The 22,399-nt window shown below is 43.8% G+C and overlaps 1 protein-coding gene across 1 annotated transcript; it reads right to left on the reverse strand.

The window, feature by feature from the left end:
- Positions 1-5,794: 5,794 nt before the first annotated feature.
- On the reverse strand, positions 5,795-22,193 carry LOC117752247 (transmembrane protein 151A). Its single transcript, XM_034569488.1, has 6 exons — positions 21,546-22,193; positions 13,178-13,513; positions 12,302-12,436; positions 11,909-12,048; positions 11,794-11,833; positions 5,795-11,207 (listed from the first exon to the last, which is right to left on the reverse strand). Exons 1-6 carry the CDS (start codon positions 21,612-21,614, stop codon positions 9,993-9,995), a joined length of 1,935 nt encoding a protein of 644 aa, XP_034425379.1. The 5' UTR covers positions 21,615-22,193; the 3' UTR covers positions 5,795-9,992.
- Between the last annotated feature and the right edge of the window lie 206 nt (positions 22,194-22,399).

The following is a 22,399-nucleotide window of genomic DNA, read 5'->3' on the forward strand; positions in this document are numbered from 1 at the left end:
GGAGATCAGCCTGTTATTTTGGGGTGAGCTGTGGCACGTCCAGTTATGTCGCTTCAGATTTGTTATGTATTCTTCACTTTTTTCCATTCCTTCTTTTCTCAGTCCTCCCCTCTTTCCTTCCACCTCATCCTTCGCTCCGCTGACTTCAGCCCCACTCAGCAAGAGACTCCACAGCAGGCTGCTGCTGCTGCCACTGTATTTGTGTGTGTGTGAAGCTGAAAGTACAATTCTCCATCCAACCCCCCTTTTTTCCTCTCCATTGCCCTTCCTCTTCTCTCTCCTCTTTCCAGAATTGACTGCTGAGCTGAGACTCCGGACTAATTTCAGTACTTTTTTTGGTCATTTTTGTACCGAGGAGGATGTGGAAAAAGTTCAGGCCTGACAAAATTGAAGATGTCTGAGAAGCTGCTTGACAGTATTTTACTTCCCTACCAAATTCACCAGAGAAAGATTGAATGCAATTAATCCGTATTTTCATTAAAAAGCCCTTTACCCTCTCAGGCTCTGCGCTATAAATTTCTAAGGCATGTTCTAATCCCCACTGTCGAATTCTATAAATTGCAGTAGTCTCAGAGAATACACTAGGTGAGGTTTCCACACGCACTCTTTTTCTGTTGTGCTGTTATAGATCCAGGCCTGAAAAAAATCTGGAAAAAGATGGGGGCTTAATTTCACCAATTATAAGTGAGCTTTATTCAAATAAACTTTTCCAAACGTCTGCTAATCCCTTTTGTCATTTGGGTATTTCTGAGAAATCAAGAGCTGCAGCCTTGATGTGGAGCTCAGGTGGTTTCCTTGTTTTTGTCTGAGGTTTGATTTAAAGGGAGCACACTGTGGATCGACAGCACCACCAAGTGGAAACAGTGGAAATAGCAAATGATTATAATGCAACGTTTAACTATTAAGTGCAGTTCTGCTTAGTCACGTATGCATGCTGGGTATATATGGCTATTTAAATGTTAATTATAATGTGAATTTTTGCTCAGCGCCAGTCTGGGTTATTTAACATTAAGAGTAGAGGTCAGGTCGCCACCAAATTACAATAAATCAGCAGAATCATGTCTGATAATTGTGCCTTTCTTCACCGGTATTACAGTGTTTTTCTGCGTCCCCTCCAGGAGGCTTTACCTGCACCCGTCTCCAACAGCGAGCAGGTTTCCTCTGCCCTCTCTCAGTACAGGAGCAGAAGCTGGGCAAATAGCCAGACAAAGCCAGATCTGTGCAAGAACGTCAGGAGCATCAGAAGAAGAGACTGTAAGCACCAGCAGCCAGACAGTGTGGGAAGGAGGGCAAACAGATAACAATATCAGGGCCAACGCAGGGGTAAAACACGAGGACTCCAGGCTGGGCCTTTTTACTATTGGACATGGTTCTAATACCACCAGGCGGCCTGCTGTGGTGAGATTCTGATCAAATGAATGACTCATTTAGTGGCTGACTCAAGTTACTGATCAGAAGCATTACAGGCAGACACACTGTGATCCAGCTGTGGCCTGCAAACGTACAGCCTCCATACAATTAAGTTAGCAGACAAACAAAAAACACACAACATACTATGACTGCTATATTTTACTTTATAATCAAGTTTTTGATTTGACTAGAAAACATTGGAGGTTAAGTTGAATAAATGTGATTAATGCAGGGAAAATATTTTAAAAAGTGAAAGGGGATTGGAGAGAAATGAAAGAAAAATACAAAAACAAGTTAATTAAAATTCTATTTGGATCCTATTTTCTTATTAGTTGCCTCCCTTATATTATTAATAACAAAAGATAAGACATTTGTGGGGTGGGGAGGTTTGGTTAGTGTTTTTAGCTTCTGAAGGGGGTTGTTAAACCAGAAAAAGTTCAAGAACCACGGATCCAGGCCAAGAAACAAACTGGGACATTATGCAAACACTCTGCTGCCCTCCAGTGTCGAACCGATGAGATAGGAGGCAACCACTTACTTGTTATACAGCTGATGGAAATATAACATGAAGTTGATGCAAAGTTTGAAGCCGTTCTCATCTGACGAGTTTTGATCCAGCGCTGAACTCCTAACCTCAATAAACATGAGAGATTTTTATCAATTGATTATTCATATGAAAGCACAACACACTATCTATACAAGTGTGGCTTGTAGTCCGATGGGAAATCAATCCCTCTACTTCCTGACTCTACATAACTACGCTTTTGATGGAAGTACTTTGTTGTCAATATCTATAGAAGACAAATATCCAACACGGCGTTATTAAACAGCCGAATGGAGCTTTGAACTCGGCTCCCTCCCAAGTTACTGTTGTCAGAAGTGGGTGCAGCTCTGTGAAGATGAAGGGGACAAACAAATACACAAAGACACAATCAGATTAGTGTAACATGATGGAAGTTCTCCCTTAACGCGCATGTACTACGAGACAAAGCCCATCCAGACTCGCAGCATGTCACACTCTGCCTGTGAATGGTGAATAGTATGAATATTGTACGTGCAGTGGACCAACCAGAGATTAATGACACACCAAACACACAGATTGCATGCTGCCGGGCCAGGATCATCAATAACACCAACATAACAACCTTTCAAAAGATCAATTATGAAGCAGATTAAATTAATAGACTGAGAAAGGTTGATCAAGAAGATGTGGAACTTAATCATCTGAGTTCATTGTCAAAACTCACTGAGACTAACTTGTCAGACTTGAGCTAAACCGTACTGGTCAACCTGTTACCCAAGTAATGTTGGGCTTAGCCTTACTATTAAAACATTTATAATAATTATGGGTTATTGTCTGTTGATTGAGGATTTTACTTGCCGAGGGGTGGCACTGTGGTTAATTGGTGGCTCCTGCTCTCAATCCAACAAACCAACCAATCAACAAACATAACCCCCTGGGTGGAGGTTATGAAAACTTTTGATTTTCACCCTTGAGTCAGACATTCCCAGGCAACTCAACAGCATCCTTTCTTGACAAAATAAAACTAACTTTTGCGTATTTTAAGCACACTGTGAGTAGCTCACCTACACTCCACCAGACAGGAACCTTATCCATCCATCAATGAACGAAACCACTTACCCACCTGAGGGTCCTGGGCCAAAAATATAACTTGTGACATTATCACTTACTAAAATTAACCATAATCACCAACCAGTTCCATGTTTGTGCTCATGAAAATTGGTAAAATATGCCTGCCTTGCAAATTTCACACCCACCATATAACAGGCATTTCTTTGATAAATTGTCATTAAATCCAGATTGATGTTACACCACTAGTGTCATTTTATAATCTGTGGAAAAGTCTCTCTAAAACTGTTTTCTTTAGCAAAACTGGAGAGGTCATTTTTTTCCAGGATGAATACCGATTACAACATGAAGACATGGTTACACTCGCTAATAAGTTTAGAAATGTAAATATATGAATGGGTTTAAAAATCCCACGACACCAAACCCTGGTAAACCAAGCAGATTGACTTTATTTGTATCATCCAGAATAATTAATTGTCATCATCATCATCATCGCCAGGATCGCGTCAGTTAACAGTGTTATTGCCACCAGCTCCGTTACCCTCACCGTCGCCATCCGCTCAGATGACAGCATCTGCACCCGGCCGGTGACGACAGCTCTAATCTGGTGTGATATTGACAATCTTATGATCAGTTACATATGAATTAGCTTAAATACTGAGGACATTTTGCTCGACGGTGCTTGAACAGAAAGCCCCTTCCCCGGCTTCACACGTCACTGTGTGGGACAATAATGCGTCATATGTAACATTATTGTTTGAGGCTGCATGTACATAACAACTACATTGTGGTAACATCTCACGTGTTCCGACGGCTCACAAGTAATCCAGCAGCATTAAAAGAAATAAAAAAGGTATATCCTGAAATGTCACGAGGCGAGAATTTGTGATTTCACATAAATACAGCTTTAGTTTTGTTGTACAATCATGATGCTCATCTTAACAATCGGGAGACACAGGATTACGCTTCAGCAAGGTGTTAAATTGATAAGTTGCTGCATCTCTTCCACTAATGATCGTTTATATCATGAACGGATGGAATCGGACCCTCCAGACGCTGGATACTTGTATCTGTAAGATTGCATTGACACATTACAGTCATGTGGTTCTCATCAGCAGTGAGGCTTTTTTACATACAATCATGATTTTGGTTGAATTTTCTGTTGTTTTTGACGTCTTCACTTCAGGACAAAAAGCTGCTCGTTATCCCAGTGCAAAAACAAAGAGTGCTGATGCTGTGTCACACTGATACAAAGGTGGATACAGGTACAATTAAATGTTTGCACAATGGAAAATTGCTACTGTTCATTAGAGAAAGAACAGAAAACAAGTGTCTGTGGAAGAGAACAGACACAAATGCGATTTTCTTATTTTTCCGCACACATTCACATCAAAGTGTCATCAAAGGGATACCCTGAATTCTGCTTTTATACTTTTACTTTATATAAATGCAAAGTATGTATTGACTGTGGAATAACTCAGTGTGAAATCTATAAGTTACCTGATAGTTTGAGGCAAACACGGATGCTTTTAGAAATGAAAAAAGAAAATGCAGCTGGAATTCATGTGATCAAGTCAAAACCTCTACACACGTTTTTTTTTTTTACAGTGTTTGAAAAACTGGGTATGACGACTCGCCCCATGACCACGAGACAAACAGCAGTAACAGCATTGACAACAATACATTTGTCATAGTTGCGAGAGCATTTTATAAGATAGTGAAGTGATGACGTTGATAAAAAAACAAAAACAAAGTGGAAAACGTGAGTTTTGTGCAACAAATCAACTGTACGTGGACACAAGAACACAGGAGTGAATTCTAGAGTGATCTTAATGAAGTAGAAAAATGTCGGTCACACACCAAAACCACCTTCCTCTATATAATTTTATTTGTAGCTTGTGTCATTTAGAGCAACATGGCGAGACTATGAGTTATGCAGTAGAAATGGAGGCTTAGTCACGATATGCAAATGTGATCTCTGAGGCGTCCATTGCTTGTGGATATAAGTTCAGAAAGCTGCTTGGCAACATATATACAAGTCCAGCCACAGAGCAGGGGTGTGGACGACAATATTGCTTTGCAAAAACACATTCAATCACAGTGAAACGAAAAAGGAGATCAGCTTTAGAAGAGAAATGTACAATCACATCAGACGACACCGCTCTGTGTGGGTGTCTCAACTTGTAGGTGTCGGCCCGGTCCCACATACGAGAATATATGAGTGACTTCCTGTCTGTGTGAGCCCGAGAGGCAAATCACAGAATGGCTTGGCGTGAAGTTTTTGGTGAACTCTGACCCGCAATTTTAGCTTCAAATGCACGTGTGTGTGTGACCGGGCCTTACGTTGCACTTTTGGTCAAATCTCAATAGTGATGTCAAAGCAGGTGTTTTTGTGATCAGCTGCCAAAGACAAATGACCTGGTTTGACACCAAAGAGTGTGTACACATGGAACACACTCAGGTATCAACGCACGCACGCGCGGGCACACACACAAACACACAAACAAACACACACACGCACACACAGCAGGAGAGCAGCTGTTTTGTGGTCAAACATGGGTTTGCTGCCACCTTGTGGTCACAAAACCCATTTTCTAGGTCGACATAAATATGCCATGTGTCACACACACTCTAGGTGGATTTACACACAAACAGTCATTAAGTCAATGTAGGAAATAATTAACTTTCTTAACAAACTGTATTTAGCTGCTACAAGTCAGTCGATTAGTGTCTGTGTGAGCACAGACATCTTCTCTGTGATGTGTTGCGTTGTGTGATGTGTTTCTTTTTGAATTTTTTTCTTTGGCATGTTCATGAGTTTAAAACAGAGCTCGTGTTTACACAGGAATGCAGCATTAAATGAAATCCTGAGCAAAAAAGCTGTCAACCTCGCACACAAAGGCAAAATAGCTGGACGGTTCCATTCTTTCAGAGTGTGTGTGTGTGTGTGTGTGTGTGTAAATTGCGTGTCGTCGCTCTAGTCTAAAAGAAGCTGTTACAATGGCTGCGTCACTGCTGTGGCTCAACATGCAAGCACACACGAACATGTGTTGTTTGTGTAAGACATCATGGGCACAAAGTTCTCTTGGCACACCTGAAGCGGCTGAGGACACACTTATTGACACACTCTGAGATCATCAAACACCACGTAAATAGCCACTAAAAACACATGAGTGAAATACAACCATATAGTTTTTTTAAAAAAGTAAATAAAAAAAGTAAATAAACTTAACTCGCAAACAAGAATCACTGGGTCCGAGCACCTTTCGCAAATTCAGAAGCAGAGTTTAGTCAGTTTTACAAAAAATAAGAAATAAAAGAAAAGAATCAGCAAATACATGAAGCTAACAAAGGCATTTCGATTTTAAGACATCACTTAACCTAAGTGATGTCTTCTCAAGTAAGCAGATGATATTAAAGTAGCTGAGTTTGTATTATATACTATTTATATTTTATTTTTTGTAACATGTGGAGCCAAAGTATATGGTTTCAAATTGGAGTTCAATACTATTGCCAAACAACAATACATAGTGATCAGGACCCTTCCAGCCATTATAGAACAATTTAACAGAGTAAATCAAGTGATCGTGAAAGCAACATGATGGTACCATGAAATCAGATTAACAATGAGGTGTGTGTTCAGTGCTTTTTAGTGCTTTTTTTTGTTAAGGGACATTTAAGTCAAGAGACTCAGATAATGATTAATAGCTGTAAAAATAATTGTCTTTTAATCTCACATTTACAGTCTTTCTGCCCTTCAGCTGCTGTTTGTCGTTTTTGTCCTTTTCCCAGTTCTCCACTCGTAGAGAAACGTTTGTCCGTGATGCTGTTTGTCATTTCTTCTTATTTATTATTCCGTCCGTTAGTTTTCTTGTGCCCAGTTCAACTCGATCTTCCCTCAAAGCTACCGAAGATCCGTCAGCCAGAATCAGTGCATGAGAATGAGGATCAGTGTGTGTGTGTGTGTGTGTGTGTCGTACACCAAACCAGGCCAGCACTCGTGCTCTACTTCTTCTTTTCAGAAAGTTTCACTGAGAGGACATTCCCTGCTGTCACTGCTGGAACCAGGTCAGATGCTTCTTGTTACATATTTGTGTGCGTGTTCGGGTCCATTATCTCTATCATCAAGTGTATGAGGCATCAATCTCGCTCCATTTTCAGGAAAACTCAGCAACGTCATCCTTTCTGTGTGCTTTTCAGTCTTCGTGTCCAAAGTAAGCAGATAAGAGAACGAGGGAGACCCGACCGACGTCCAACAGAGTGGCTGAAGAAACCGTTGAAGGGCAATGTGCCGGGAAGGTTAAGAAAAGTTCATCTAGAACTAGAAGCATGTTTCGTGTGCTTTGTAAAGTATACGCATCAAAGCACTGATGGTTGGTTACGTTGTCTGTGCCGGTTTCCTCTTCCTGGGCTCATTTTCTTTAAAAACAGACCAACTGAGGAAGCAGAACAGAGTTAAATCCTATGGATTCTTGTCTGTGCCGTCGTCTAGATGAGTCTAAAATGTCTACATTAGTTTTGACTGAGCATGGATCACTGCTTTTTGGCACTGCATCTTGCAATGGCAGCCATTGTTTTGCCACATAGCTATTAGTAGGACCTGCACAATAGCGATTATTAAGTTACATCATGCATCTCTATGCCAGCTACACGTTCCACAGTGAGGCGTTGTTTGATAGAGGGCGCTGTCACTCAGGTGACCGATGATTCTTCAAGAGGAGGAGGTAGCAGCATGGCACAATCAACAGCCGGGCATTATCGATCATTGTGATCGTGTTGTGGGTTTTATTTTAACGTTGTAAATTGTCATCTGCAATTTTGTCGTCTACGCTTAAAACACAAAACGATCAAAAGGTCAAATTTCTACGCCAGCTGAGCTCCGCGCCTCAGGTTTTACCTCCCATGCAGTCCAATAATGTGGATATAAATTAGATTAAGAGGTTTTTCAAGCTTCAACACATACTGTGGTATATATAGTGCATTGATAATAGAGGAGGGTTTTCTCCATATTGCTCAGGACTAACTTTGAGTACAAATGTTTGAAACTACAGTAGAACTACACAGGCATAACTGGTGAAGATTAGCATTTTACTTTGAATCGTGGATGAAAATCAAACCCCGGCCTAAAGTCAGTGGCTGTAAAGGCCAGTGTTGTCTTGATCTTCTGTCCCTCTACGAAAACAGTGTAAATCCACAGAATTCAATCTGGGGAAAAAAACGGCGAAAGGTCAGAAACTTCATTCACGTGGGAAATATCCGTTTTGTGTTTTTTAAATCTAACCCGAGAGGAGAGAGCTCAGCCAGGAGGAGACGTGATATGTGGAGGAAGTGGATATGAAATGTGATCGCTTCATCTCCACTAGCAGAGAGAGGCGTATCACATATCCACCACTTTAAAAGAAAACAAGAAGAAAGGGTTGAGCTGGAGGTGATGGAGGAAAGGATGAAGGGATGTTAACGACAGATGCAGTCGATCTATTTTGGGATCTCACCTTACGTGATAATTGCAAAAAAAAAGCTGTTAAGGTGGTTGTGATTTTATAAAGAATATATAATAGAAGTGATGCTGAGAATTACACGTCTGCTCTTGTTATATGTGGATTCCCGTGCAGCCAGAGGTGAGGAGGGAATGAGCACAGAAGAGGTGATGAGATGGATGGATGGAGAGCAAGCAGAGGAATGGAGGAAGCTGGGAGCAGGAGGAAGCAGTCACTCCTTTTTTTCCCTATCAGCTTCATATCAGTAATGGACGGGGAGTGGTGGGGAGGCTAATGGCGAAGTGACGTCTTGCAGAGACGCGGAGGAAATCGATGTTTCTCCTCTTTTGTTGGCACTGAAGCGGTGGTGGTGTCGCGTGAGGTTGTACAGTAAACCTTAGAAGACCTGAGACAAATCTATTTGAAAATGTTACACGGGGGAACTTTGAAGATTTTGTTTGGACATTGCCGCTGTGTGCTTGTCTTCTCCTCCTCTTGAGTTGGTTTTCCTCAAAAGTCTGTTTTCTCTTTTTAGAGTTTGCATGAGTTATTTTAGATTTTGTGTTATCTGGTCTGTATTGTCTACTCCTCTCCTCCTTTGCTCTTTTACCCTGCAAATAGCGTACTATGGATTTTCTCCCGTTACTTCCCCACAGTGCATTTTGTTGTGATCTCATTCGGTTCCTCCTTGTTTGTTGTCTCTTCAGATAATCCATATTTTTACTCTCTGCCACTTGTTTAGCAAAGCTGAACCTTCAAACTACCTTTCCCCCTTGACTGTTTATTTTGAAAACCTACCCACAAGCGCTCAGCTGGTTTAGACTTTCTCCGCTGCCCTCCGGTTGCTATCTTTAGAATTGTTTTCTCCTCCCCCTCCTGTTCTTGCATAGATATTTCTGGAAATAGACTTGTTTTCAGTCTCTCCATTCTTCCCAAGTATCTGATTTGTCATCCTCTCTCTCTCTCTGTCTCTCTCTCTCTCTCTCTCTCTCTCTCTCTCTCTCTCTGTCTCTCTCTGTGTAGCAATATCTACCTATGTGAGGATATTCCTGCCTTCACTCATTTTCTCAGACTCCATCTTATCTTAGTCCTTCACTTCTCTATCAGCTTCCATCTTCCTCTCAACCACTGTTTCATGCCTTTTTTTTTATTTTTACAGTATGCACCGAATCTGTTCAAATCCCCTGAAGCTGTCTACTCGTTCTGAGACTACTCTGCTTCTCCTCCCTACTCTATCCCCTCCTTCCTTATTATTTGTGTCACAGAGCTATTCTTACCTTCCCCACTTTGTTATGACTGATTCCTATCTTGCGTTTCTCTGCTTGGTATGCTGTCAACCAGCTCCTTCCTTTCAACCTCATTCGCTTCTCATTTCATTCATTCTTTGGGTCTATCAAGTATCATTTTCCCTCAGCCCCTTCTCGTGTGATCCATTCTTTTCTTTCCGCTCAGTCCCTTCCATCTCCCTCAGCCGATACTTTTTCTTTCTCTCAATGTGTTGATCTTTCTACCCGTCACATGTCGTCTCCAGCATGGCAGCTCTCCTCTCCGTGTATAATGAGGACAGGGAAGAAGAACGCGTCCTGGTAGGATGGAGGACGTTCCCTTTCGCCCTCCCTCGCCTCTCCTCCCCCTCCGTTGTCCTGCTCTGCTTCATCATTCCTTTCTCTTGCCCGGTCTTCCCTTCTCTCCTCCTCCTCCTGCTCCTCCTCTTCATCGTCATCCCCTTCTCCTTCTAGGACTCCTCTGGTTTCCTCATTGTCCTGTCTTGAACCCAACCCGAGGAATCCTCCACCTCCTCCACCTCCACCTCCGCCTCCCCCACCTCCGCCACTTCCTCCTCCCTCTTCCCGACTTCCCCCCAGCCCTCCCCCCATGCTTCTTGAATGAAACAGGCTGTTTTGGCGTCCTCCTGCCAGTCTCCCGAGTGAGAATCCACTCCGACTGAGCACCAACCTTCCTCCTATGGCCCCACCACCCGGCCCTGCTGCCCTGATCCCTGCCACGGTGGCGTTCAGGAGGGCCGTTGTTCCCATCGAGGCTCTTAGCCTGGAAGGAAGACTGGAACTCGAAGTTGTTCTCCGACATCGAGGACAACTCTGCAGGAGGTAAGCGGAGTTGAACACCACGGGCAGAGCCAGAGGAGACGGGTTGGTCACTGGGTTGGGGGTGGTGCCCGGAGGCCCAGAGATGGGGGTAGAAACAGTGGGGTTTGTCCCCCCACTTATGTCCAAGTCCATGAGGAGGGCTTCAGAGTAGCTTGGGACCATCTGTTGGTTACAGCGGATGTGCCACTCCAGTTCTGTCATGTCCACAGTGTTGACCCGAGAGATGGCTCTGTAGCTCGTCCCGTTCAGACCAATCCCAATACTAATCCCTCCTGGGCGGATTCCATTCTCAGTGCCACCGTCAGTCCCATCCCCCCTTCCACCACCCGGTCCTCCTCCACCTGGTCCTCCTCCTCCGCCACCGTCCTCATCCTCCCCGAACAACTTCTCCACATGGTAGTGGACGTATGCTGTGCGATATTCTGACACAACCCGCAGTGGCCACGACAGGAGGGCAGCCGAAGCCAGCCAGAACACCCTGTGCCTGGCAAACCACGGCTGATGAGTAGGATCCGGGAACGCCAGGATGTGCTCGCGGAAATCCACGTTCTTCAGGTGCATTCCCTCCCTGGCCTCCATGTAGTCGTCAAGGCCCTCGTTCTCCCCGAAGAAGCGCGCTCGCTTTGAATAACAGAAAATAGAACACATTAGATATGTCTAAATTAATGCTGAAGCTACTGATAATGTATTGAAAAAACAGCTACTATTTGTGGGATCTGTTTTTTTTTTTGCTAAACCACTGCTCCAAAAAGATAGTATCTTATTATAGCTTAGCAACTGTTACTAGGCACAGCAGGCCTGTGAAGCATTGGATTCCCCCAGCAATGTGCGTGGGGTTGTCATAAGAGAGATACTTTAAAGAGAGTGGAGGGCTGACTCTTTATATATAGCCTCTCTCAGGTAAGTGTGATGACGAGCACAGTAACTATGTTTTATTTCCCAACAGTATAGACAATGGACGTGGAAATCTTTTCAGTACAATATCCTGAATACAGCCATTAATCGTATATGTAAGGCCTTTTCTACCTGGTTCTCATATAATCTAGTCAGCCGCTTGATCGTTGAAAGATTTAGTAAATGGTCTCAATATGAGCTAAAGAAAAAAAGAATCGTACTTAAAAAGGTAATATCATAGACATTGTCACTATTTGCAGCACTCATACAAATACACTTGTATTAAAAAAAAATGTTTTTAACCATATCTTACCTGGGTGAGGTAGGCAGCTTCAGCACGTGCACTGGAGAAGCTAAAGAGAAGAGAAATCTGTTTTTACCAGACTGATAATCTGTCTGTTTTTGAACAGTTGTGGTGAGAATCTGACCTGAAACACTTGGTAAAGCGGAGGCGAACGGCAGGGTGCATCTGCAGGTCCAGCAGATGCTTGGACACGTCTTTGACGCCGTAACGACCGTAGTCAAACTCGGAGCTGGAAGCGTGAGTGTTCACCCGTTCATGGTAGACCTGCGGAAGAAGAGGGCAGGGATAGATGGAGGGAAAGAGAGTGATAGAGAGGAAGAGAGAGAAGAGGAATCAAGTTCTTTTAACTATAAAGCATTGCTGCTATACTTAACAGATACATTTTTGTCTTTGCACACAGACTCACAATATTTCACAAATTCACATAGCAGTTATTATTATCAAACTGTAAAATAACTCAAGGTTGTACAATGTAGGCCTTTTTGTAAATTAAGCTAAAAGGAAAAGTTCCCCTCACCTGTGTGGTTGTGTACGCATCTCCGTTGCGGTATCTCGTCACCTGTCTCGTCCTCCTCACGTAGTGGTAGCTGATGGCCTTCCACCAAATACAGGGTGTGGCCTGCTGGAGTCTCTGCACGCGCTCGTACACTTCCTGCATCAAACAATCGAATCCATTAACTACCACATTTAAAACAATCCCACAATGTGACATAGTTTCTACAACTGAACACATGTATTTATCTCGAGATTTTCTTCCAAACAAAAATGTCGATTAATAATTTTAAAATATAAAAGATGCAACATTGCTGGAGCAGCTTTTGCAATACTAAGATTCCATTGTTTGTTTGTTTCATTTTTTTATTCTCTGTCTTAAGCAGAGAATATGTGCCCCCGACAGTCTGGACTTACACAGAATATTTTGTTTTTGGCTGCGGCAGATGAACCGTATGCACACTTCCTTTGGAGTAATGTGCTCCTGATAATAGTTGGAGCAGACCAGAATAGACAAAAGATAGACTGATGCCCCCAGGTCGGCTTATTTCCATATGAGTGGGCAAGCATTTTGTCCACACTCGAGTAGAAATTTGGAGTAAAATGGGTTCTCTCTTCATCAAATGAGGACAATTCTGATGCTGTTGCATAAATATTAGAACGGTCTTTGCAGACATTCATTTCAGCACCATTGTTTTTAACTTATCCTTTATATTTTTACATTTTGCTGACACCATTACACCAAACAACATCCCCTGAGTTAGCAGTTAGGGTCTTACTCAAGGTCATGACTTCTGTTGCAGCAGCAGACTCCGTTATCTTTCGGGTTTGTGTGTTTTTTTCTAGCTGTTAGCCCACCTAACTCGATGTTAAATTCAAAGAGACAACCTTTGACAGATACCTGGAATTCAGCATGAGCCAACATGGCCGTCTTGGAGAAGCAGTGCCAGCACTCCACCAGGTAAACCACATAAAGCATGGCGAGGAAGGCCAGGGGGATGTAGACGTAGCCACTGGAGCACGGGCTCTCCAAGTGCAGGATGTCGTAATAGGCCGCCGAGGTGGCGTCGTCGTCGGCCCCGAGAGGTATGGAGGAGGAGCCGAGAACGGGCACCCGGCAGAGAGCGCACCATGCCAATGTGGCGAAGCAGCCATACATGAGGAGAGTCAGGAGGAGGCACTTCCAGTGGGACTCCCGACACAGGGAGGAGGCCAGAGACTGTTGGAGTGGCCGCTGCTGTGGAAACAAACACAAACAGGAGAAATAAGATGCTGCTGACCGCTGACTGAACGAAGAAAGCATGAGCCCAAAAGGTCGTGCTTGTAATTTTTCTGCCCAAAAGACAAGTACCTACACCACCTATGAGACACTCAACCAAATGTCAGTGAGTCAATTTACCAGTCATGGTAATTACTGCAGAGTCTGTGGACACAGTTGTTAAACATCTTCTGTGGCTCTGGAGGAGCTCTGTTGATTCTGAGAAAACGTTCACAGAAAACATGCGATACAAATGTGGGCCATGTTAGAAAGGTGTTAAGTGTTGTTGAGAATGTAAATACAGGCAGTCGTACTCTCAGTCGATCCTCACTATGTCAGGAGCCTGTTCATGCAGGGATGTCCTGATAGTGCTGCGTTTAAAATGTGGGTGCAGGTTATTTCAGATTCAAGAACCATGTCAACGTGGTTTAGACTGTGGATGAAATTATATCTGTCAGCAAGTCCTTAACTGAGCGAATCATTACTTGACCCAAGGCTTTAACTCATTTTTGACGTTGTTTTGAGATTCAATATTCCCTAGAATGTCATTCATTCCACACACAAGACGAGTGCACATTGCATCCAGCCCATGGACGCAATTTAAATGCTGTGGTTCCCTAAGCAGGTATAAAATCAATCCAAAGTTAAAAAAATGAATGAAAACAAGCACATATATGGTGGTGATGGGAAATTATTGTCAGGGAAGCAGCTCAGGTTTTATGTACCTAGTGACCCCCTGGTGAGGTTTTAATAGTCATAATTTTCCTGTTTGGTAAATAGGATCATATTTCAGACCGTGTGTGTGTGTGTCTTTGAACTGAGCTCCTGACCATAGGAACGCATTACACCACCCCATACCCAACCCATCAACAAGCCATCATAGGATAAGTGATGCATATCTCACACACACACACACACACACACACACACACACACACACACACACACACACACACACACACACACACACACACACACACACACACACACACACACACACACACACACACACACACACACACACACACACACACACACACACGGTTTATGCCTCTCTAAGTGCACACTTTGACACGGCCTCAGTTGCACTGTGAAGACGTCATATTACAGTGCACTCAAACACACACATGCACGCACGCACAAACACACACCAACTCCATGACTTCAGGGGACATTACATTGACTTGCATTCATTTCCTGGACGTTCTCTAACCGTAACCATATCCACTGTACTTGTCTAACCCCAACGCTGGCCTTACCCTAACGTTAAAGCATGTATTCACCTTAAAGTTTTATGATTTACGTGCATGCGCGTGCACACACACACACACACACACACACACACACACACACACAGATGAATCAGATACACAGACATACATAGATGGTGGTCTAACGTGCCCTTCTTCTTCTCCTCGGCCCATCTCCCTCTCTCCATGCACATTCTCAGCATTGTAATGCAGCCAGCGAAGTGTACGTGAATAATTTAGATGAGAACGATGCTTCGAGACTGTTCCCTGGCTAAATGACTCCACTCCAACATCAGCAGCGTTATGATTGCTGCTGCACATTATATATGTGAATGAGAGAGGAGCGGGGAGGGCTGTAAGTATGTTGCACATAAATGCATGAGGGAAATATAAGGACAGAGGGAAACACACTTATCGCACACCTGCACTGTGACATGTGTGTTTGTTTCTGTACTTGTGTGCCCTCACGTATGTTGTTACCCTCTGCCGCGTGCCGAATGCGACACGGCGAAAGAGCAGCAACGCCAACGACAAAAGATGGGATGACACCAGTGTCCTCTCCTCCTCCTCCTCTCCGCCAAGTCTGCCTGTCCTGTCAGCACATCACCCCCTCCATCTATCCAGCACACATGCCCCTCTCCCCCTTTCTTTATCGCCCCCCTCCTTCATGCACACACTCATCTCCCTTCATTGTCTCCCTGTCTCGCACTACGCAGCCACAGTGGCTGGCTGCAACACACTCACACTCACACACACACACACACACACAGGCTTTTATGTTTTACTACAGTGTGTCAAGGGCATGCAGTTAAAGGCAAAGTGAAGGGCACCTACACTTTATTAGTGGCTACAAATCACTGAGTAAACCTCCAACAGAGAAAGTCCTGTTCAAATGCACGTGTAACGGCAGGAAAATGATAGATTTCTGCCTTTTTTATTTTCCGCCTCTCTTTCCTTACACAATCTTACGTAATTTCTCCTTCCCCGAATCTTCCCTCCCACCTCCAAAGCATTTACTCCCCCTCGGCCTTTCCTTTCCTCCTCACCCCCACGTCTCCTGCGTTACATCCTCTCTGGGTCTGTCTCTAAGTGGATTGATTGGGCTAAAAGTGTAGCGTAGACAGAGGAGAGAGGGAGAGAGAGAGAGAGAGAGAAAGGGATGAGGAGCGTGAGAGACATGGAGAGAAAAACCATCATGAACTTTTCATGAATGCAAGTATGAAAGGGAACAAACAGAGGAGAGGAGAGGAGAGGAGAGGAACTAAAGAGATGGCATCAGTGACAGAGTACACCTCTCTCCAGGGATGCCCACTGCCAAAATCATTCCTCCTCGTCCTTCTCCTGCCCTCCCTGTCGCGCTCACTTTGTGTTGCGGTCTCCAATTCTCTCCGGCTCCTTTCATCTATACCTTCAGCAGATTAATGTCGTCCCAACAAAAAAAAGAGGACATTCTAACAAGAAAGAAAGAACCTGCGTGGCACTCAAGTCTCTGCGGCTGCCCAGAGAGGAGGAAATCAGCCCCAAGCTGGAGTCAAATTATACCTGCCTGCACTTATGCCAGTCACTGTTTGTCAGTATGAGCAGTTCTCTCTCCCAAAGGTTAAGACCACACAGCTAAAATGAAAACAGAGAGCCAGGAGATGCTCCACTCACAATCACCTGGGAGCTGACAACACTAGTTAGGCTTTAACAACTAAATGAACTTAGGGGCGGGCCGTGCTACGACTGATAATCAAGTGAACCTACAAAGCCGCACACATGCAGCATAAGAAAATGGTGTCATAAACAAATAATTGAGCATGTTTTAGGCTGCCAGAGTAATGCAAGTCAGGAATAAATGACGCCTCCAGAAGCTTTTTGGTTGTGCCGTGATCCTCTTTCTGGTTCAGATGCCCGTGTTGAGCCCTGGCTCTCGTGTCGAGGCAGGAACAGATCTCTGTCTCCTTGACATCATAATGAAGAGAAATCTATGCAGCTTCGTCTGGAGGGTGTCAACTTTCATTTTCTTTCCATCCTGGAAGGCTGAGGGCTGGTACAGGCCAATTTCGTCAAGACAAATTCTGTTTCATCAAAGAGTACATATCAGAGCCTGGATTTTCAATAAAACATGATCTGAGACAAGGTTGAAAATGTTTATACTATATATATATATATATATATATATATATATATGAACCAATATGGAATACATTGTGTGATAGGAAATTTTTCGACATTTTCACCAATTTCCCTGGGAATAATTCATGGATCTTGGCAGTGGTATGTTCTCTACCGAGTGCTGCAATTCTGTTATTGACCCATTAGTTACTGGCCCTATGTATTATTGTTTGCACAGGGGAAAGCATAAACCTCCTATTTCACTTAGGGTCAACATTATATCTTATATATTAGAAATTGCAGGGTTATGGTTTCACTACAGTTTCTACCTATGCAAATCTACTAAAACGTGGATTGTTTGTTGAGACAGTGTTAACTTGAATGTTTTTATTGGATCACATGACATTTGGTGCGAATGAATGAGATACATTACTTTCCCCTCCAACCCAAAAAGAAAATTGAATATGCATTGAAAAATTGTCGTAAGCAAATCTTTCATCACGACATGCTGCTTACTCTTAAGGCATCTGATGGAGCTATATTATTGTACCCTCCCTTCCATCTTTACACATAAAGATTCAAAAAATTCAATTTATAGAAATGTTTTCCTTTTTACACTTGGCTGAGACATTTTTAAAAATCACCCCCTGGATTAAGGGATCTAGTAGAAAACGTTTCTCTCCCTCTCCCCCCCACCCTCGCTGCTCATACTGATTCAGCGTGTTAGGTGTGACTGGAGCAGCTATAATTAGCAATCCGGGCATGTGGGTGGCAAATGAAGTGAGGAAGCGCGGAGAGAGGAAAATGTGCTGTTGATGCCTGCAGTGCACTGTTAAAAACGATGTGTCATTTCAATACAATTGGAGGGGCCGTTTAGGATGTCAGGTTTCTAGTGTAGCTCGGCAGGACCAACAAATTCAATCGTGAGCACTTGATGAGTAAAGGAAATAAATTGTGTCATCGTGTCCTCACTGTGGCTGAAAGAATTACTCCATTACAAATCATCGGTTTCTGAGAATGTGTCCGGGAGACTGATCAATTTTCAGCAGGGGAAGGTCTAATGTTGAGAAATGAAATGATCATTGAAAGCAACCGTCGCCCTTCATGTCAGCTTGAATATATGTCTGTTACAAAATACATACAAGTGGTGGCAGCTTTTCACAGTGGAATAAAATACACAAAGATCTATAGAAACTCATCAAATTACCCTTGTAGCTAATAACTATGTCTCTAAATCTCATGATAAAAACAACACCATTGGAGCGAGAGAAAAAAACCAAGTGCATACTAAGAGCTAGGAAAAGTAGTTTCAAATGTAATTAAATGTAAGAATAAAATGCAGCAAATTTCATATTTATATTGAATGCTACTTTCAGAGACGTAAGTGGAAATGAATTCTTATCAAAAACATTCACAGCAGCTCCCAATGCTGTTCGGGCCCGGTCACACAAAGTGAAAGCAGACGAATAAAACGTTTGCTTTCTGTGGCGAAGCAAGTGGCAGCGTGGCCTCACACGGAATTCAACTTTGGTGAACTTTGATATTTGCATTGCGTTCACGTACATATGACGTGTCAATACACTGAATATCAGCACTTGTGAAATACCTGCTGTCCATGTAAACCTATGCGAAACTACAATGGCACTGTGCATACCTCCGCCCCTCATGAAGCCACATGTAAATTCACTAGATACAGATTCTTTTTTTTAAATCTGCACCAAAATGCTCACACTCATAAATACCTGTTCCCTAAACATACCTTATTTTTTTTCAACATCAAAATCCATACATTGTTCTCTAACAAATAAATGAAAATGCGCTTCCTGGTCAGTATTAATTTTAGCTTTGAATGCTACATGGGACATATTGTCCTCAGGAAAGCAGCGACTCTACATTTGCTGTCCAATGTCCTGTGGTCCCCTCCAGCAGTTGTGTTTATATTTGTCTTTAACGAAACACATTTCTCTGATTCTCATGATGCTAGCCAGGCTGCTGCTGTGTAACTGTTATCAAGATTTACATCTGTGGCACAACACAGTTCTTCTTAGTGAAGATGTAAATCTACAAGAGTGGGTCACAAATGCATAAAACATGAGACTTCACCAAGCTTTAGTCTTTAAATTAGACCTTTCTACAAAACAGAAAGCGTTTCTCTTTCTTTCTGCACAAGCGCAGAAAGAGAACTTGGGTTGACTACATTTGTTTCTGAGGCCAACACCAGCCAGTTTTTCTTTAATTCTGTTCCTGTTCTCTGCCCCTCCCACACATTAGATCTGTCTTTTTCTTCCTCTGCCCGAACACGGTTCCTCATTTGGTGGAAATCTGTCTCGTTATCTGCTGATGAAACTTAAGGAAATAAGTAATAATTAGAAATACTTGGTTTGATGCAACAGAGTTTACCGCTTAAAAAAAAACAGAGCAGGGCCACTGTCAAGAGGTACGTGAGAATCAAACCTGAGATTTTAATATTAATCGTGCTACTGCTTCATTTGTGCGAGTGTACGTGCGTACCCATGTGAGGCATGAATAACACGAGCGTGCAGCTGCTTGAGAGTGAGAGTTGAGCAGCGAGAGATGGGAGGAAGATGCTGTATTCTCCATGACAGGCAAATATGAAACAGGAAGGAGAGCAAGAGGGGAAGATGAGAGAGTAATGGAGGCAGAGAACAGGTGCCGACTGAATTCACTGCATGACATTGCACTGTCTGCACTGTACGCATGGATACAAACAGAGGAGAGTGACAGAATAATGCGAGAGGCATGATTTAACAGGCTTAGGGTCTCCAAGGCTTTAAATTACCACCGGCTCAGTACCTAGTTCTTATTTATGTCTACTTTTATTAGCCAAGTGGACCAGTCTTATACTGTATATTGTAAAAAGCAGCCGAGTGGACGAAGTTCATTAGAGCTAAAACGATTTGTCCATTAATTGAAAATGTCATCAAGAGCGAATCAACGGCTGCAAGAATTAAAACTGGCAACGCAAAAGATGTTCTGCTTTTTGTGACTCAATGGGCATTTCTCAACATTTTCATAATCAACAGACAACAAAATTAACGTTTTAAAGTAATAAGTGTCTGATGAATTGATAAAGTTGTTAGTTTTAACCCTGAGGCTCCAATTTAAAAAGAAGGTGTGATCAAGATGTTTGCCTGTACCCAAGCACCCAGGTCTGCCTCAGCTGTTTACGTACGTCACAACCCACCCACCAATTAAACGATAACTAATTATCTCTGTGTTGTTTACATCTATAGCGATAAATAAATGAAATGTTCAATAGATTCTGATATAAAGTGTATGTATTGAGAGGTATATAGTCATTTTCTGTCCAATAAGAAAAGTTTTAAACCGCAGATAACTCAACTTTGACCTTGGTGCAAAAACCTTTAAACTGGAAAGAAATGATGATTCGATGTTTATTGTAACGATCATCGGTATCGACAGATATGAAATGAATTATTGCATTTAACTTGTTTTTGGCCTCATCACCCAGCTCTATTCCACACAACCCCATGCATGCAGCAGATACACCCACCGACACCTCACATGTCTAAGTAAACTCCACTGGCGCAGTTCATTTCCTACTCTGTGCATTATTCATCCATATTTTTGATGTTGTTTTCGTCGTTCCTACTCCATTTCCCTTGGTTTTCAAAGAAGAGGAGAAATAGTAGGGCAGGTGATGAACTGAGAGAGAGAGGAAAAGGTCACACAGTAAAGATGAGCGTGTGTGTGTGTGTGTGTGTGTGTGTGTGTGTGTGTGTGTGTGTGTGTGTGTGTGTGTGTGTGTGTGTGTGTGTGTGTGGTGATGGGGCAGCAGCAGGGTGGTGTACTGAAAAACTGTATTCGGATTCAAGGCTCCATATTTTAAAGATATCACTTTTACATTATAACAGTACAGGAACAAGAGCAGGGACTTCAACAACAAGGAGGAGGAGTAAATATACGGTTGGGGAAATGTTTTTAAAAAAGGACAGTGATACATGTTCTTGAGGTTTGAACATTAGATACTAAACACACACACACACACACACACACACACACACACACACACACACACACTGCAGGTTATATTCATCAATCAGATAACTAATATTACAGTAGCTGGAGGCATTATCCTGCGCTCTCTCACCATTTGCATTGTATGTCAGTGTATTTTGGGCTGAGAGGTGGGTGTGTGTCTCCACCGTGATGTCACCCTCTAGTGTATTTCAGCGGTGACAGCTGGCAGATGGACACACTCCACTATACAGGAAAGCATCTCTCATCCCCGAGAGGGACAGCATCCCACAGCGTTGCCGGACAGATCACATCGGGACTGGGGTTTTCGTTTCTACATTTAGACCATGTCCCTCTCCGTGTCTGTTTACCCGGACCACAGCCTCATCAGCTCCTCATATGAAAGCCAAGGTCCTGCTCCGTGCCCTTGCTCCGGAACAAGGCATGAAGGACTTCAGAGGGAAACGTGACTCCCTCCCGAGCAATGACATGAAGGAGCAGGAGTCTACTGGTCTACAGACTGGGGTGTAAAATGGAGAATAAATGGGTTGTTTGGAAATAGAAGGGGCTTGTTGAAGGAGCCACATATGCGCAACTTTACGCATAAACAACCACGTACGCGTAAAAGGAGAAGGCAGTGTTTTTGAAAAGGTGCCCTTTCTTACCTGCTCTCGTCCTGACCCTTCCTCCAAAATGGGCTCTTCTGCGGTGGCCGTCTCCTCCTCCGTCTGCATTTTCCCTCTTGCCACTCCTTCCTTCCTTCCCTTAGAACCAGGCAGCTCCCATCCCGGCACCGTCCGAAGACAGGGACCTCCCCGGCGGAGCAGCGAGCTCGGTCACCCCATCCGCCGCACGTCGGTATCCGATTTCACGATGGCGGGGCCTGCGGCAAACAAGCATCATCTACCCCGGACTTTAACGGTGGCACCTCGCGCCTTCCTCAGCCGTCTCCTCTCCCTCAGCGGACGCGCTCAGTGCGGCTCTCCTCCCCGCTCCATCCTCCACCTCACCGGGCTAAGCGACTGGAAAATGTGCCCGAGCGCCCAAAGTCAAAGCCGCGTCACGCTCCCTGTCAAGCCGTCCTCGCCTCCGCCGTGTTTCTGGAGCTTGCGAGCGTGCGTTTGTGCAAGTGTGCGCGCGTGACCGACCGCACCGGGAGAGCCAACCACAGCGCCGGAGCTCACGAGCTGCAGCTGCACAAATCAAGCGGGACGCACGAGACGCGTCTTGCGTGCGACGTGCAGGAGAAACGCACGAAGCAGCAGCGAGGTTGTGTTGTCTGGGATCTCAGCCTCGTTGTGTCACGGTGCACCGTGCGTCTTGCGCTGGGTCTCCGCTGACGTCATACACCAACATCCCCACCCCCATCCATTCACCTGAGCACACGCACAGGCGCGTGTCCCCCCCCCCCCCCCCATCCCCCTGTATGAGAGGGACAGAGGCTTCATCCATACCCTGCCAAATCACAAGAGTTAAAATGGCCTCAGCTTCTATTTATCAATTCTGGGACAGCACCATA

This window comes from Hippoglossus hippoglossus, chromosome 18, assembly GCF_009819705.1.
Source record: "Hippoglossus hippoglossus isolate fHipHip1 chromosome 18, fHipHip1.pri, whole genome shotgun sequence".
Lineage (NCBI taxonomy): Eukaryota > Metazoa > Chordata > Actinopteri > Pleuronectiformes > Pleuronectidae > Hippoglossus > Hippoglossus hippoglossus.